This window comes from Populus trichocarpa, chromosome 17 (assembly GCF_000002775.5).
Source record: "Populus trichocarpa isolate Nisqually-1 chromosome 17, P.trichocarpa_v4.1, whole genome shotgun sequence".
NCBI lineage: Eukaryota > Viridiplantae > Streptophyta > Magnoliopsida > Malpighiales > Salicaceae > Populus > Populus trichocarpa.
The window spans coordinates 11769854-11785649 of NC_037301.2; the positions used below are offsets into that span (position 1 = coordinate 11769854).

A 15796-nucleotide genomic window follows, 5' to 3' on the forward strand; every position below is an offset into this window, starting at 1 on the left:
AGTTGTCAGAGAAGGATAATATGCAATGATGATCAGATCTGTACGTAGCTGTTTATATCAGAGGCTGATAAATTTTAGGGAAAACACAGGAAGCATATTAACTTGCTCGAAGATACAATCTCAAGCCATAAAACTAAAAAAGAAGAAGAGGGTTTTTCTTTTTTTAAGTAATTTGACCAAATTAAGTGAATCGCTTTAATGAGGAAACACATGAAGCATATTCTATTCGTTATTAATGGCTTCCGAAAGTTCTTCATGACTGAGAAAAACAAGTCTTTAAAGTCCAAATCATGTGATACATATGCAACTCAAACTTGACCACCCATGATCACTTCCCAAAGGTTTGTGATCCACGTCCAAGGAGGAATCCACACCATATGTTGTTGATAATGTCCAAGGCCCTGAGTTACATACACCAGGAGCTCTTGAGATAGCAAATCCATGGATCACTGCTTGCATACACGATATGTTCTTGGCACATTCTTGTATGTGCTTAGTATAATTTCAATATCAGGGTATATTTGTATCATTTTCATGCAGCCATTCTAACAAAAATTAATTTTAAACGGGTGGATTTTACATGTTATGACTGCTATATATCCTCTACTTGGATTGAAATCTAAAATGATCGTGTGAAAAGTAAATTCGACTGATCCCATGCATTCAACAAAGAGTTATGCCACAATATATAAACGTCAGCTATTTTAATTGATGAAGTTATTTGTTATGGTAAAAATGTTGTAAATTGCAATTATGCTCAAGATTAGAAGGATCGGGGGGGAATGGAGCTGTGCTATTGTATCATCCATGACAGAGCTTAGCCATGGAGGAACAGAAGACAAGACGAGATTAATAATTAATAATTAAAAGAGAAAGGACATGTAAATATTATCTTCAATATATACTCAAGAACAGTACTGATCAGAAAGCATACGTCTTGGTCTTTGGAGAATCAGCGATCTTCAATGTCTCTTCAACGAGCTTCCTGGCCTTCCTGCTTCTTATTTCAACTCTCATGCTCTCACTCTTCTCAATCTTATCATAAGGTTTCTTCATCTTCAAGAACCTCATTCTGGATTTCAAGAACACCATCAACCTCTCTAGTCCCATCATCACCATGGCTAGCTCTAGCTATTTAAAATTACCTGCTATTCAAGTAATCAATGATTTTAACCGCTTTTAAACAAACACAGAGATGAAAAAGGGAAAAGAAGCTAAAGAGTACCTACCTACCTACCTCAAAGGAATTACTTGCAAGAAGATAAAACTTTAGCTGGGAAAAGAAATCAGCAAGATTGTTTTCTTATAATTATCAGAGGACTAAAATTAAGGAGTGAATGGCGGTACCACTTTCGAAGAGGAGTTAACCAGGGAGAGCAGAGGAGAGAAGAAGTGGAAGGGAACAAGTGACGGAGATGAAATGAGTGAATGTATGTAACTGTAGAGGCAGACAAACAATACTTATAGCTTTTTATGATTTTCCATAGTTTTGATACGATGATATCTCAAGAACAAATTTAAAAAAACAAAAAAACTATTACTTCAATTTGTTTTTTAAAAATAAATTCACTTCTGTGGCAGATTACTACTGCACAAAACATTAAATTAAAATAAAAACCCTGGTCAGGAATTAATGGGGGTGTGTGTGTGTGGTCCTAATTAATAATTAGAAATCAGCATGACCGAGGGGCTGCAAAAATAAATTCCTGCCGTGTACAAAAGTACTGCAATATTAAATTTCAAGATCAACAGAGGAGAAAGGTCAAATGATTTGTTAATGGAGGGAGGCATGACATCAGCTTACAGAGGCCATCAAGTTGTTCGAAGGATGAGTTTGACTTTACACTTTAAGTAGCTTAAGAAATTTGAGTGATAAAGTTATTTAAGATATGATGTTTGCGAAATAATATGGGGAATTAGCTCCTTGGTTGTCTTCAAAGGGTGTACGTGGTAATAATAATAATAATAATTAGGTAGGAGTGTTGTAATCCAATTTCAACTCTCTTTTTTTAATTTTTTTTAAAAATAATTTTTTTTTTAAAAAAAAACATGTTTTCGATGCATATCGGTTATTTGCATGCTTTTTTTGGGATTTTTAATTATTTCTTTAATCAAATTGAAGTTAATGTCGTTTATGTGAGAAAAAAATATAAAAAATTCAAAATTAAAATAGAGAGTAAAATAGAACAAGCGGTTAAAGTGCAAATAAATAAATAAATAAGGGATTAAAATAAAATGAAGTTGCTTGGGGATTAAATAATAAAAGTCCAATGGGCTAAAGAATAAAATAAAAAAAATAAAATCATCTAGGTGGTGGCCTAGTGATAAGAGTTTAGGATCAAGAGGTTTGCTCCTTTTGTAATCTCAAGTTCGAGTCATGTGGTTGCTCATATGATGGCCACTGGAAGCTTACATGATCGTTAATTTCAGGGCCCGTGGGATTAGTCGATGACACCCACGTTAAACTAAAAAAAAAAAAAAAAAAAAAACCAAAATAAAATTAAGTTATTTGAAGATAAAAAAACAATTACTTTATTTATCATCTCTTCCACCAAAACCTGAACCATCATTATTGTTTTTAGAGAATATGAGCTGAAAGGTAGAAAATAAACCTTAAAAGAACGTAATTCATCTTCTCCTAGCTTTTTCTCACAAAAACCCTAACTTTGTCTTTCTCTTTCTAAATTCAAACTTCCCTCCTTGATTTCTCTCATATTCGATCTCCATTTCTGCAAGACTACCACCATTTTCTTTGTTTTGAATCACTATACAAGCCCTCAATTAACTGAATCCAACAATCCTTACATCATCATTAATCGAGGAGACATAGAAAACAACTCTCAAAACTTTTCTTTTTGATTTCTCTCTCCTCCAACCTTCAAAAAAAGGTGAGATGACTATCATTTTTCTTCTTTTAATGAACATTACACAACCATATAAGCTTTTAACCTAATGATAAGCTTTTAACCTAATGAAGCTTTTGTGAGGAACTAGAGAGAGAGAATCAAGAAAATACTTAAAAAGGAAAAATCTAGTAGCACACCGCTATTTAATGATGCTAAATCTCCTTATATGGCCGACAATGGATTACATCATTCCTTTTTGTTATTTTTTTTTTCATCTTTATACTTTTTTTAAAAAAATATATATTATTTTTTTATTCTTACATTTAACCTATTTATACCATTTATTTTTTTATTGTTTTGTAATATTTTTTTTTAATGTTTTTTTCTTTACACTTTTTGTTTTGAAAAATTTATTCGACACGGACAAAAAAATAGTATTTTACTATAGTAATTGTAATATTATTTTATTTTTTGACTACGTTAAAAATTAACTTAAAATTTTATATTTTTATTAATACACATGATCTTTATTATATTTTATTATATATAAATTTTGATTTTGTGATTCACGGTTATATTTTTTACTTGATGTAAAAAATATATTAATAACACGTGCATATTAATTTTTTTACATTAAATAAATATATTAATATTTTATTTAGTTTTTTTTTTTAAAAAAACTTATCCCACCCGCATCAAAACCCAAATCATATAACTAGTGCACTTTCTATTGTGCAGGGCAGTTGAATTTTGTTTTTAATTTAAGAAACCTCGAGAACTGTATAATCAATTGACTCCTTGCAATACGAGACAAGGTCTTGCTTGTATGGACATGAATGTAGCATATGCACTCCTTCTTGTGTTTATTCCCTTGTCTAGTTCTACAATAAATGAAGATTCTTACCACTTGGATTTTCTTGAACCACCCACCTTTGTTTCGCGACCCTCTTGGACTGCCGTGTACCATTTTATGTGGACACTCCTCTCTCTAAAATATAAAAACAAAATTTTTGAGAGGTATAGCTTAACTGATCAATTTTTAAATTTGTATTTTGAAATTACCAGTTCGAGTTTTATAAATTTTAGGGTCATTGGTAGGTGTGAGCAAAAAAACCGAAAAACTGATTAAACCGAGAAAACCGGAAAAAAATAACCGAACTGAAAAAAAACCGATTAAAATTTTGAAAAAACCGACCAGATCGGTTCGGTTTTATAAGCAAAAAACCAAAAAAACCGAACCGAAACCGAAAAAAACCGAGCCAAACCGGTTTGAACCGGTTTTTGCCCTAAAAAAACCGAACCGAAAACCGGTCGGTTTGACTTGGTTTTGGTTCGGTTTTGGTTTTTTTTTAAATAATAATTTCGGTTTGGTTATTTTTTTTGATAAAAACCGAACCGAACCGAAAATAATCACACCTAGTTATTGAAGGCTTACATAATCGTTAATTTTAGAACCCGTAGAATTAATCGAAGTGCATACAAGTTAATTTGAATATTCATATTAATAAAATAAAATAAAAATATAGGGGAAGATAAGTGAGAATGGACTTTCTTTTTTAAAATAAATAAATAAAAGATTCTTGAACACACGATGTGTCCACCTTCAAATCTTGATTTCATGTCCAAATAAGTGCCACATCATGACCAACTTTCCATGTTTTGTCTCGTATGAATATTCTTAGCCTCCCTTTCCCTTTACATTCTATCTTGCTAATATTAATATATATATTTTTAATTTAATATGGGTGTCTGGATCAGCTTGCTAGTACCTCGACTAATCTCACGGACCCTGAAGTTAACAACCATGTAAGTCTCTAGTGGCCATCATATAAGCAACCACAGGGCTCGAACCTGAGACTACAAAAAAAGCAAACCTCTTGATTCCAAGCTCTTATCATAGGGTTACCATCTAGATAGTTTGCTAATATTAATATTGAAAGGGCAAGTGGGATGCGATATGGACGCCTTTTTTATGCTTTATATTCCATTATCATTCATCACTTCTTATCACCTTGGACCGTAGTACTCTTTCAGGCATGGATTAATTATTTGTCGTCTTTATTAGCTAGCTTTATAACGTGGATTGACTTAACGATGATCCATAATATGAACATATATATAGTTGGTGGGTTATCAATATTGGTCAGCTCCCAAATTGTTAGAGGCCGGAGTGCAAACTTGAAATTCTTTCACACTGAGATATTTACTTCTTATCCAGGAAAAAATATATTAAAATAAGTATAGTTAATGTGTACCCTTTTATTATTTTCACATATTTCACCTCTTCTCCTCCTCATTTTACCAGAAAGACCATAACTTTTTTTTTTTTTTCTAAATCTTGTTATCTAGAAGTCTACGAAACCTAACTAATTTGATCAAACCGGGTTGGGTCATTAAAGGATAAAGTTCTTTAAGTGATTATGTATTTTATTTATAAAATTCAAACTCCAAACCTTATTTAAAAAAAATAAAAATCAAATCACTTGAACGAACCATTGTTGATATTATAATTATTTTTATTATGGGTTTTTTTTTGCTATTTCTGCTTTTGTGTGGCAAAACACAAAATTAAGTTGTTTGATTATATTCTAAATATAAGTTTATGTTTGTGAAATCCATTATAATTTGTGTTCAACCTAAAAAGCAACATCAAGCTGCTTTTTAGTGGGTTGCAAACTCAGTTTTTCTCCTCCTAACTACTCTCTCACACAAAAAACTGTTGTTTTTGAAACTTGTCAAAATACCCGTTCATCTTCCCCATCCTCTTCACCTTCACCAGCGTCTTGTTGTTTTGCTTCTGTCCTCCTCTCATCTTTCTTCCCCCAAATATTATCGCAGACCTTCCCAATATTCCACATTAATTGAGATATTGACTTCATATCTAGGGAAAATATATAAAAATAAGTATAGTTAAAATGGACCTATATATTGTATTATTTTCACATATTTCACCTCTTCTCCCATTTTAAAAGAAAGACGAAAACCATCGTTAATTTTCGAATTTCTCATTAAATCATGTATATGACTCACACATGTTGAATTGTTGATGGATTTTACTTATATTACGCCATCCCGAGCTAGCAGTACTGGCCTAATTAAGGATTAATGCAGCTTTTAATTAGGAAGTACGTAGTTATTTTATTTATGATAAGCAAACAGTGGAAAATTAAGCATATTCTACTTGTTAGTTAACACATACCTATATGAGGATTCTGTCACGGATGATGATCTATTACTTTAAAGCAGAATTTAGCTGCTCTACAATGAAAGAGAACAGGTCTTTATTTATTTATGATCATAAGCAAACAGTGGAGGCATATTCTACTTCTTAATTTGTTGCCTTAACAAATACGTAGAGGAGGATTCTCTCACGGATGATGATCTATTACTTTAAATTAAGCAAATGTTAGCTGCCCTACAATGAAAGAGAACAAGTCTTTAAACCTTGTGATATAGCCTGCAAGAAGATGGCCCATGATCATGAACAACATAATTATGAATATACAGAAAATCTATCTCGTTTTGGAGCATCCCAAGCTCCAGGAGGAATTCACACCATATGCTCTCAGTTGTGATAATATTTTTGAGATTGTTTGTATCATATCCTTGAGCTCTTTGATATATATATGGTCATCGTGAAAATCCATGGACCATGACTTCGTGACATATTTTGGCTGGAGCCTTGCTACATGTGTACCATGAATTTATCTTGACATGTTTTTAAGGTGGATAGCTTTATGGCACAATTTGTGCCACCACATGATAGAGATATTGATGAGGTACAAAATGTAATGCAAATTCAAGTCATGCTGGGCATCAGAAGGATTTATTAAGGGAAATGGGGTTATTTATATGTGCTTATGGTATGAACTAGCCATGGAGATGAAGAAGAAAATAAGAGTAACGCATGCCCCCAACAAATTTAAAGGCAACCTTCTTGTATCATCTTCTATAATTAAAACATGCTTAATCAAGAAGGAAAGAAAGGAACATCAAAACATGACACAACTACGAGATGTCTTCCCTCTAATTACTTGCGGGATCTGAGATGATCATGATCAAGAACAGTACTGATCAGAAAGCATACGTCTTGGTCTTTGGAGAATCAGCGATCTTCAATGTCTCTTCAACGAGCTTCCTGGCCTTCCTGCTTCTTATCTCAACTCTCATGCTATCACTCTTCTCAATCTTATCATAAGGTTTCTTCATCTTCAAACTTCTTATTTTCGATTTCAAGTTCATCACCAAGCTCCCCAGTCCCATCGTCATCATGGCCAGCCACTACCTTAAAGCACCTGTTAGCCACAAAAAAACAACTATCAGCACCTTTTAGAAAAACACAAAAAGCCATAAAAAAAGTAGATCAAGAAAAGAGAAGAAAGAGTGCCTTGAGGAACTATTACTTGCAAGAAGATAACTTGTAGACAAGCAAGAAAAGGAGAGCGAGAGACTGTATAATCTATGGCACTAGCACAAGGTTGGAGAGAGAGGATGAAGATATGGTGGTACACACTGAAAATGAAGAGGAGAAGTGGAGGGGTTGGGGAGATGAAATGAATGAATGCAAGTGACTGTGAGAGGTCACAATGTAAGCATTAAGAGCTTGGAAGGCAGACCACGCAATACTTGAGAGCTATATTGACCTTCTGACCTCTCTGGCAAATTCTTGAGCATATATAAAATATAGTTTGTGGCATTTAATTAAATGCACTCGAGAGTTAATTGGGTGTGTTTTGTGGTATTTAATTTAAATTCATCTAACCTATCTCTAAATCAAGATTTCGTACGCATCGTTTTTTAAGAAATCATACATTTCCCTTGTATTGATACCTTTCTGGGCCTCATAATTTTGCAATTATAGATTTTATCTCATTTAGAAGATACGATTCTTTTTTTAAAAAAAAGTTTTGAGGTCAATGTGTTCATACCAATTTATTAAAGTTGGTATGAACACAATAATTGACAGAACGAATGATAAAATTGTTGATAAAATTATTATATAAATAATGTTATTAATAATATTTAATTTATGACTTGCCAATCAAACTATTTTCTTTTCCCTTCCTTTCTCTCATTTCTCTTTTTTTATTATGTATTTTTTTTTACAACAAACAATCACTCTCTCCCTTTCTAATCTCAACACAATTCAACTTTTCACAATAAATTCGGTCATCACAACACTCAGTTTATCAGCATCTGTATTCAGATTCAAATTTTATTGATGATTCTTTATTTTATATAAGCAAATCTACCTGTTTTTTTATTTGAACTCAATTTTAAAATGTTAAATTTTTTTGTAGTAAATGTATTTTGTTTGGGTGTTAACTTGTTTTATAGTTTTTTCTCATACAAATTTATTATATGGATTTATGATTTGTACATGTTAGGGTTTGTTTTAGATTTTGTAAAATTATATTTGTTTGTAAATTAATGAAACTCATGTGGAATTTCTTACTTAGATGTTTTGTGATGAAATAAATAATTACTTATTTAACGGATCCGTTTTATATTTTGTCAATTTTGTTGTCGAGTTGAAATTTTCGGTAAATATATTGAAATTTGAATTTATGTAAAGAATTGATAACGAATTAAGAGTACTATTAAAATAGATTGAATAAGTTTGATCTAAATTAATATTTTTTAAAATTTATTTAGTTAACGTACGTAGTTAATTAATACATTTTGTCATAATTATTTTATATATGTTTGATATAAGTAATAGATAATCGTTTATGGATGTATAGAGATTCATCCTAAAGGTTGCAGAGGATGAATTATTGTAATAGAGTTCAGAGTTTTATTAATTATGCACTATCTAATCCTAGAAATATTAGTGGAGGGGGCATTAGATGTCTATGCAAGATGTGTAAAAAAAAGATTTCTCTATTCAGATGTTGTAATAATGCATCTTCTACAGAAAAAGTTCATTGAGAAATATATGTGTTGGTATATATGCACAAGAAGAACCATATGTTCCTCACGATACCATGGTAGAAAGGATGGTTGGGTCAACTTCTAGTTCTTACAATATGCATGGAGTTTTAGATGACAATAATAATCCTTATAGGAATATGATTATGGATGCTATGTAAATGAATCAAAGTCATGCCGGTCAATGTCCAATCATAGATGAACAATATAATGTACATGCGACCATGTTTTTTTATCTTTTGAAAGATTCTGACGAACCATTATGGGATAGTTACACAAATCACAGTCAATTATCGGTCGTTGTACAAGTGTTCACCATCAAGTCAGATCATGGGTTAAGTGGGGCTAGTTATGACAGAATTATTAAATGAACAATAAGCATTCTATCTAAAGAGGATAGACTGAAAGAGAACTTTTATGCTGCCAAGTACATGATGAAACCTCTCGGTTTATGATACTAAAAAATTAACATGTGTCCAAACTTCTACATGTTTTACTACCTTGAAAATACAGAATTGACCGAGCGTAGAACATGTAAGCATTCTCATTATAAACCTATAATTGGCAAGGAAATGACTATTGTCACATACAGAAAACTTAGATACTTCTCAATCACTTCATGATGAGCCCATGACAAGACATCAATCGCATGACAAGATATCAATCTTTCATATATATATATATATATATATATATATATATATATATATATATATATATAAAAGATTTGTTTCTTGTTTAAATCTTTACTTGACTTGGCGTCTTATTTGATTTTCTTTCTTCTTGTATCTTTCAATATATTTTATTAAACACAAATATTATCCTTGCATTCATAGTTTTTAAACCCGGTTCAAGATCTGGATTCCGAGTTTTGACCAGGTCACCGAGTTTTAACTGGGTCACCGGGTCGCTTAGGTCAATTCTTTTTTTTAAAATCAAAACGACATCGTTTTAGTAAAAAAAAGGTCAACGAGTTGCAACCAGGTTTTTGACCGGGTCGCCGAGTCAACTTACCGGGTCAGCTGGGTCACACCGGGTTTTTCTTTTTCCTATTTTTTCTTCAACTCGGTCTAGTTTTAGTCCCGGATCGGTCAAGTCCCAAATCAACCCGCCAGGCTGACCGGGTTTCAAAACTATGCTTGCATTCCTTAATTAAAAACTTTTATTATACCAGAAAATATATTCATAATAGCGTCACCTTTTTTTTAATCTGTCTTAGAGTTCAATGTGGAGCCAAAAATATTTGGAAAAGAAAAGAAAAGGAGGGGTATGTACAATGACAAGACTACCCCGTATTGACAGACAACTAGGGTTTTACGAATAGCAGAGCTGGTAAGTCGAAGGAGAGGCGCTTAGGAGCAGATACATAAAATCAGTGGTCTCCGCAAGACCGCAACCGCAACTGCAACCATGGGTAAGTAAATTTATCTCTCTGTTTCTCTGCCTTGAAATAAAAAAGTAGTATATCTCTGTGTGCTGTGTTGTGTTCTGCTGTAAAATGGTGTCTCTGTTTATGTCTTTGAAGGTATCTCACGTGACTCTATGCACAAGAGGCGTGCCACTGGAGGCAAGAAGAAGGCCTGGAGAAAGAAGAGAAAGTACAATTTCCTTAATTCTCCTTAGTTTCAATATTTATTTTATTTATTTATTTATATTAATTACTTGCTTATTGGATTGATGAAGGTATGAGCTAGGCCGTCAGCCTGCAAGCACTAAGCTCTCAAGCAACAAGACTGTCAGAAGAATTCGTGTGCGAGGAGGCAATGTGAAGTGGAGGGCCCTCAGATTGGATACTGGGAACTACTCGTGGGGCAGTGAAGCTGTCACTCGCAAAACCCGTATTCTTGATGTGGTTTACAATGCCTCAAACAATGAGCTTGTCCGAACCCAGACTCTTGTCAAAAGTGCTATTGTTCAGGTGGATGCTGCCCCTTTCAAGCAATGGTACCTTCAGCATTATGGGGTTGACATTGGTAGGAAGAAGAAGGCTGTGGTGAAGAAGGAAACCCCTGAGGTATTATTGTATATGCTTTACCAGAATAATGCTTCTTTTCTGTTTCTTTTATATTTGATTTTTGATTTCACGTTGAGGATGTTTGCTGGATGCCCATGATCGTTATTAACATGATTTTCCCAAGTGTAAGAATGCCACTTCTATGGGATCTACTGAATTTCTCCAACGTTGTTTATGAATAGGATAAGAGAAGTTGATCTGTTTTTTAGCTTTATGGAATCAATATGAACCCTCCTCGCTTCAATGTTTCGCTGCTCCTGTAAAGCCTTCAAAACTATCTAAAGCATGAATTTTGATTCAGTGACTTTGACCCATCCGTATATTCTCCAGAATAAGATTTCTTGTACTAAGGGCTGTGTGGTGTGTGTGTGCTCAATGTCATTCCTCATTTTGATTTTTTCTTCTTCTCTTGTATCCTGAATATTCTGGTGAACCATTTTTCCTCCGAAGTTTCTCTTCAATAAATTTGATAATTAACATAACTTCAATGCAAATATTGAATGCTGTGGATCGCCCTGTTTGTTTATAGAATATAACAATACTGCCTCTCTTTTTTTCTCTTTTTATTTAAGATTAGCAGAATGCTTATTGATGATGTTTTTCTATGGCTCATTTGTGTGCTAGGGTCATTAGTGTTGTTCATGTTGCCAACAAGATAGAAACCATACTATATTTTAATAATTGTTTTTGCATGGTAATCGGCTGTTTTATCTTCTGCTTGTTTCCTGATTTTGTTTGACATATTAGTATCTTTTAGTTTCTTTGTGTGGTGTTCTTAATTAAAATGTTCTGTCTTGTATATCAGCAGGAAGGAGAAGCAACTACAGAAGAAACAAAGAAGAGCAACCATGTCATCAGGAAGCTTGAGAAGCGTCAACAGGTTCGTAAGCTAGATCCTCACATAGAAGAGCAGTTTGGAAGTGGTAGGCTGTTGGCTTCCATCTCTTCTCGACCTGGTCAATGTGGCAGAGCTGATGGGTGAGTTGATAAGAGTTAGTTATATACTCTGATAGTACATGGGGCTTTCAATGTCAACTTATTTATTTTCTTACTTATCTTTTCCTCAACAGATACATCTTGGAAGGAAAAGAACTTGAATTTTATATGAAGAAGATCCAGAGGAAGAAGGGAAAGGGTGCTGGTGCTGCTTAAGCAATTCAATAACTGGACTCCTCTGCTTGTTTTCGAGTTTAGTTGCTTTACTTTTCATTCTATTATGCGTAGGACAAAAATTTTGTATTTCAGCACTGATTTTGGAGTTTAAATATCTATATTTAGCCTTCTCCAGTGAATCACGTTTTGGCTTGCTTGGAACTCATAAATCAATTTTCGAATGAAATTAAAACTTCTAATTTTTTGACTCAGCCACCAATATTATGGTCACAGACAGTTACTGAAATTGCTTCCTTTGAACATCAGATGTGTTAAGTTTGTCAACATTAGGAGTTGGGAAATTGTAGGCAACGGCCAACTTGAAGAATGATTTCAGCTGGAAAATTAATGTTATGTTCTTCTCAGATGTTACCATAAGATTTGCCTTGGTAGTTCTAGGTTTTGGCAAACTTCAGGTTCAAGTGCGTCTATACTGATGACAGTTTCAGATATTGCTCTGGCGTGTAGATTGTCTCCAGGAATTCCCTGATGCCTTGTTTGTTATCTCCCCCGTGTTTTTCCTGACAGTAATAAGACAATAAAAGATTAACTCATGACGCTGCTGACTCCAGAGCTCCAATCTGCTGCTCCATGCTGTATCTTCCACCAAAATCTTGTCCCGCAATGATGCGTGTTTCTTTAGGACATTCTAAAGTATAAAAGATATAGAAACTGAATTGGTTTTTTGTGGTGTTGGAATAACTCAGTCCAGAACAAGTGCTGCAAGGAACCTCAGCTTTCTTGATAGCTACTCCCCGTCCATTACAGGCAAACTTCTTTCCTCTTGAAGAGGACCATACGCAGAGGTTAAAGATGGAGATCATTCATGGAACCCTTTCCTCGAAGAAAAAATATCGACAGGCCACTAATTCCTAGGACCGAGACTAGACATAAGAGAGACAAAAGAAGATAATGCAATGAAACATTGGTCACTGCTCCAATCCAAACCAAAGTGATGTAAATGATTTAGCCTTGTCCATAAGATGCAGGGATATCAACTTTCATGAATATACAACAGCAATGCGAAGCACACGTTCCTCTCTTGTCAATAAAGACATGTCAGGAAGCTCTCTCCACTTACAAAGGACATGTCAGTATGACAACAAAAATTATTGCAAATCTTTATTAAAGTAAACACTTGAAAACAGCCCCATGATGAGTACAACTCAAGAAGCTCATAAAACATCATTGTATTGTGGTTGTTGCCAGGTAAGGCTTAAATTTTGGTTTTTCCTACCAATAAGGACTGTTTGAGAATACAATCGGTTATTTTTTAAAATATTTTTTACTCAGAAATGCATTAAAATAATATTTTTTTATTTTTTAAAATTATTTTTGACATCAGCACATCAAAATGATCTAAAAATACCAAAAAATATTAATTTAAAATAAAAAATAAAAAAATCAAATATTTTCAAAAATATTTTTAAAACACAAAACAAATAAACCAAAAGCCTCCATTTGCATCCTACCTAGACCTCCTTTGGGTGATCTTGACCCATGGACGCCCACTATGCAATGCTAACCTAAATGTTAGGCTTTTGAAGATTAATGTGTGTTCTTGGAGGTTTGCAGCTGATTCCATGGATGATGGATCCCAGATGGAGGACTTTTTATTAGGTATATCATTTTAAAAACAAAATAATAGGTTATGGGTCAGGTCCAAAATTATAAATTGAATAAAAGCCTCCAAGAGAAGAGGCCTATTTGACAATTTCCCTAAAACAGGCCTGTAAAAAAATCTTAATTCATAGGCAAAATCTCTAATTCCAGTTCCTAGCATGATCATCTCAGTGTTAGATTAAGATCTTTTCTTTTCTTTTCTGATATTAGCTGTATGAATTATAAAGGTGGGACTCAAATTTGAGACATACTGTTTTTGGCAAACCACAAATCCACTCGTATGTTAAGTTAAAGATCAGGGGAAAATACATATTAACTTTAATTAACAAAACACTAAAAGAATTATGCATTACCTTGCAAAATACTATTTATTTCAATAGTGTTGATTTTATTTTTTAATTTATAATTTATAAAGAATTGAATTTTATAATTTATTTTATTTTATTTTTTATTGAGTTATATTAATCTTATAACATGTATCACAAGGTTAATTTGGTTGACTCAAATACTAGGAGATTTATTGAAGAAAATCTTTAAAAATACTCAGTAATAAATTTTTAAGAACAAAGTATTAATTCTTGACAATAACAAGCTAGAATTTTAGCTTGGTTACTTTAAATTAGTTTTATTCAAGTATAAAGTCTATACTTGTGTAGTATTGTTTAGTATGCATATTATAATTGTGTTTTAATATATATATATATATATATATATAATTTTAGGACTTTTGTCACCGTCACATTTTGAAAATGATGGAATAAAGGAGGCAATTGTGTCAGGACGCAGCCGTTTCCAGTGGAGAAATGAAATTGAAGGGATGTTTTGGAGCTGTCGTTGACTCTAGTAAAGGAGTTCAGGAGAGAAAAAACGGAAGGGAAAAATAGGGGCTTAAAGTTCAGGTTGCTAGACATAACTGCAGCAATGGTTGTGGGACCAGATGGACACCCAAACCATTATGGACACTGGTCACCTGAGAATGTGACTCTTGCTGATCGTGTTCACTGGTGCTTACCAGGCCCTACTGATACTTGGAACGAGCTCTTGCTTCAGATGCTGAAGAGGGAAAGGTGGCGAGGAGCCGTTTGGTTGCAGACAAAAAAAAATGCATGTTGTCGCATCTGAGTCGGTTTTCACACTGGCAAATGGCTGGGAGGAGTTTATGTGTGGAGTGTGAATGAACATGGTTCTGATTTCCAGTTTTTATTGTTTATTATATATTTGTCATCGTTTCTGAGTCAGTGTCGGCCATTTGGCCATGCTCCTAACTCCTGAGAAACGGCTGGTAAAAATTAGAAAAGCACCATAAAAATCTGATAAAGTGAATGCCATGTGCGATCAACCGAAGGATAATATTGTTAATTACTTCTAGTTCCAGTTCAGAATTTCCTGTTCAAGTGCAGAGAAGATCAACAACAATAAAACTAGGCACTAATCAAAGGTTCTATGCATACCCCACAGGCACCGCGCGTTAATGCCAGACAGGTAATCATCACCTTTTGACCTAAATTCTTGATCTTCCAGAATAAACCGGGGATATAATGTGCTTGATGTTTGCTAGACTGCTAAAATGCTTTTAGCCATTACTAGATAAATGAATGCAGTCAGGCCTTCACCCTAGAAAAATGTCGGTAAGTCTTGCCTTGACAGCAAATGCAAGGATTCTAGTATGGTTCTGAATAATGAACTGCATATGAGCAGTCCCAATATATTTTGTTTCTTCAAAAAAGAATTCCAATATTCCTTTTTCTTTATCTAAACATCAACTAAGATAACTTCATCATCTTTAAGTAACCCAGCCACAATATTGTTCAAATTCATGTGCACGAACATTTGGACTGATAGCTGAGAAACCAAATGACCAACAATGGTTCGGCAACCATTTCTTCTAATTCCCAACCGCTAGTTCCTTTTTCTCAGACCAATTTGATAGTAAAGTAATTTACAGCAAAAAAGGAAAGTGCTTCCATATCATTTTTCTCGTGGATATAATAAATTAATAACCCAACAGTCTACCAAGTCCCACCCTTGGTTGTCACACTGGGCAGGGAGGTGTGTAATAGGTCCCAGCTGATATTTTATTTCAGAAAGAAGCAGATGACATGAATGATTAGCACTCTATTATCAAAGCAGAAGGTACTTAAGTTTCCACCGAAAAGAAGTGTTGAAATATTGTGCATAGAATGAACCCAATTTCACTAAAATGCGATATGCAATCATCCATAACTTTGCT

General features: G+C 33.6%; 1 protein-coding gene and 3 long non-coding RNA genes across 5 annotated transcripts; 2 read left to right on the plus strand and 2 right to left on the minus strand.

Annotated features, from left to right (window-relative positions):
• Positions 1–774: 774 nt before the first annotated feature.
• Positions 775–1807, minus strand: LOC18107423 (uncharacterized). Its single transcript, XR_002978654.2, has 2 exons — positions 1234–1807; positions 775–1145 (listed from the first exon to the last, which is right to left on the minus strand). It is a non-coding gene; the product is annotated as an uncharacterized LOC18107423 (long non-coding RNA).
• LOC127904462 (uncharacterized) lies at positions 866–7162 on the plus strand. Its single transcript, XR_008057700.1, has 2 exons — positions 866–1046; positions 7046–7162. It is a non-coding gene; the product is annotated as an uncharacterized LOC127904462 (long non-coding RNA).
• Positions 6766–7666, minus strand: LOC18107422 (uncharacterized). Its single transcript, XR_002978653.2, has 2 exons — positions 7250–7666; positions 6766–7141 (listed from the first exon to the last, which is right to left on the minus strand). It is a non-coding gene; the product is annotated as an uncharacterized LOC18107422 (long non-coding RNA).
• A 2364-nt stretch (positions 7667–10030) lies between these two features.
• On the plus strand, positions 10031–12155 carry LOC18107421 (40S ribosomal protein S8). 2 transcript variants are annotated; one of them, XM_006373421.3, is made up of 5 exons: positions 10031–10191; positions 10303–10375; positions 10461–10791; positions 11597–11769; positions 11862–12155. In XM_006373421.3, the coding sequence occupies exons 1-5, from the start codon at positions 10188–10190 to the stop codon at positions 11941–11943; spliced, it is 663 nt and encodes a 220-aa protein (XP_006373483.1). In that variant the 5' UTR covers positions 10031–10187; the 3' UTR covers positions 11944–12155. The 2 variants fall into 2 exon arrangements, with proteins under 2 accessions (XP_006373483.1, XP_006373482.1); XM_006373420.3 differs by having other exon boundaries at positions 11600–11769.
• The last annotated feature ends 3641 nt before the right edge of the window (positions 12156–15796 follow it).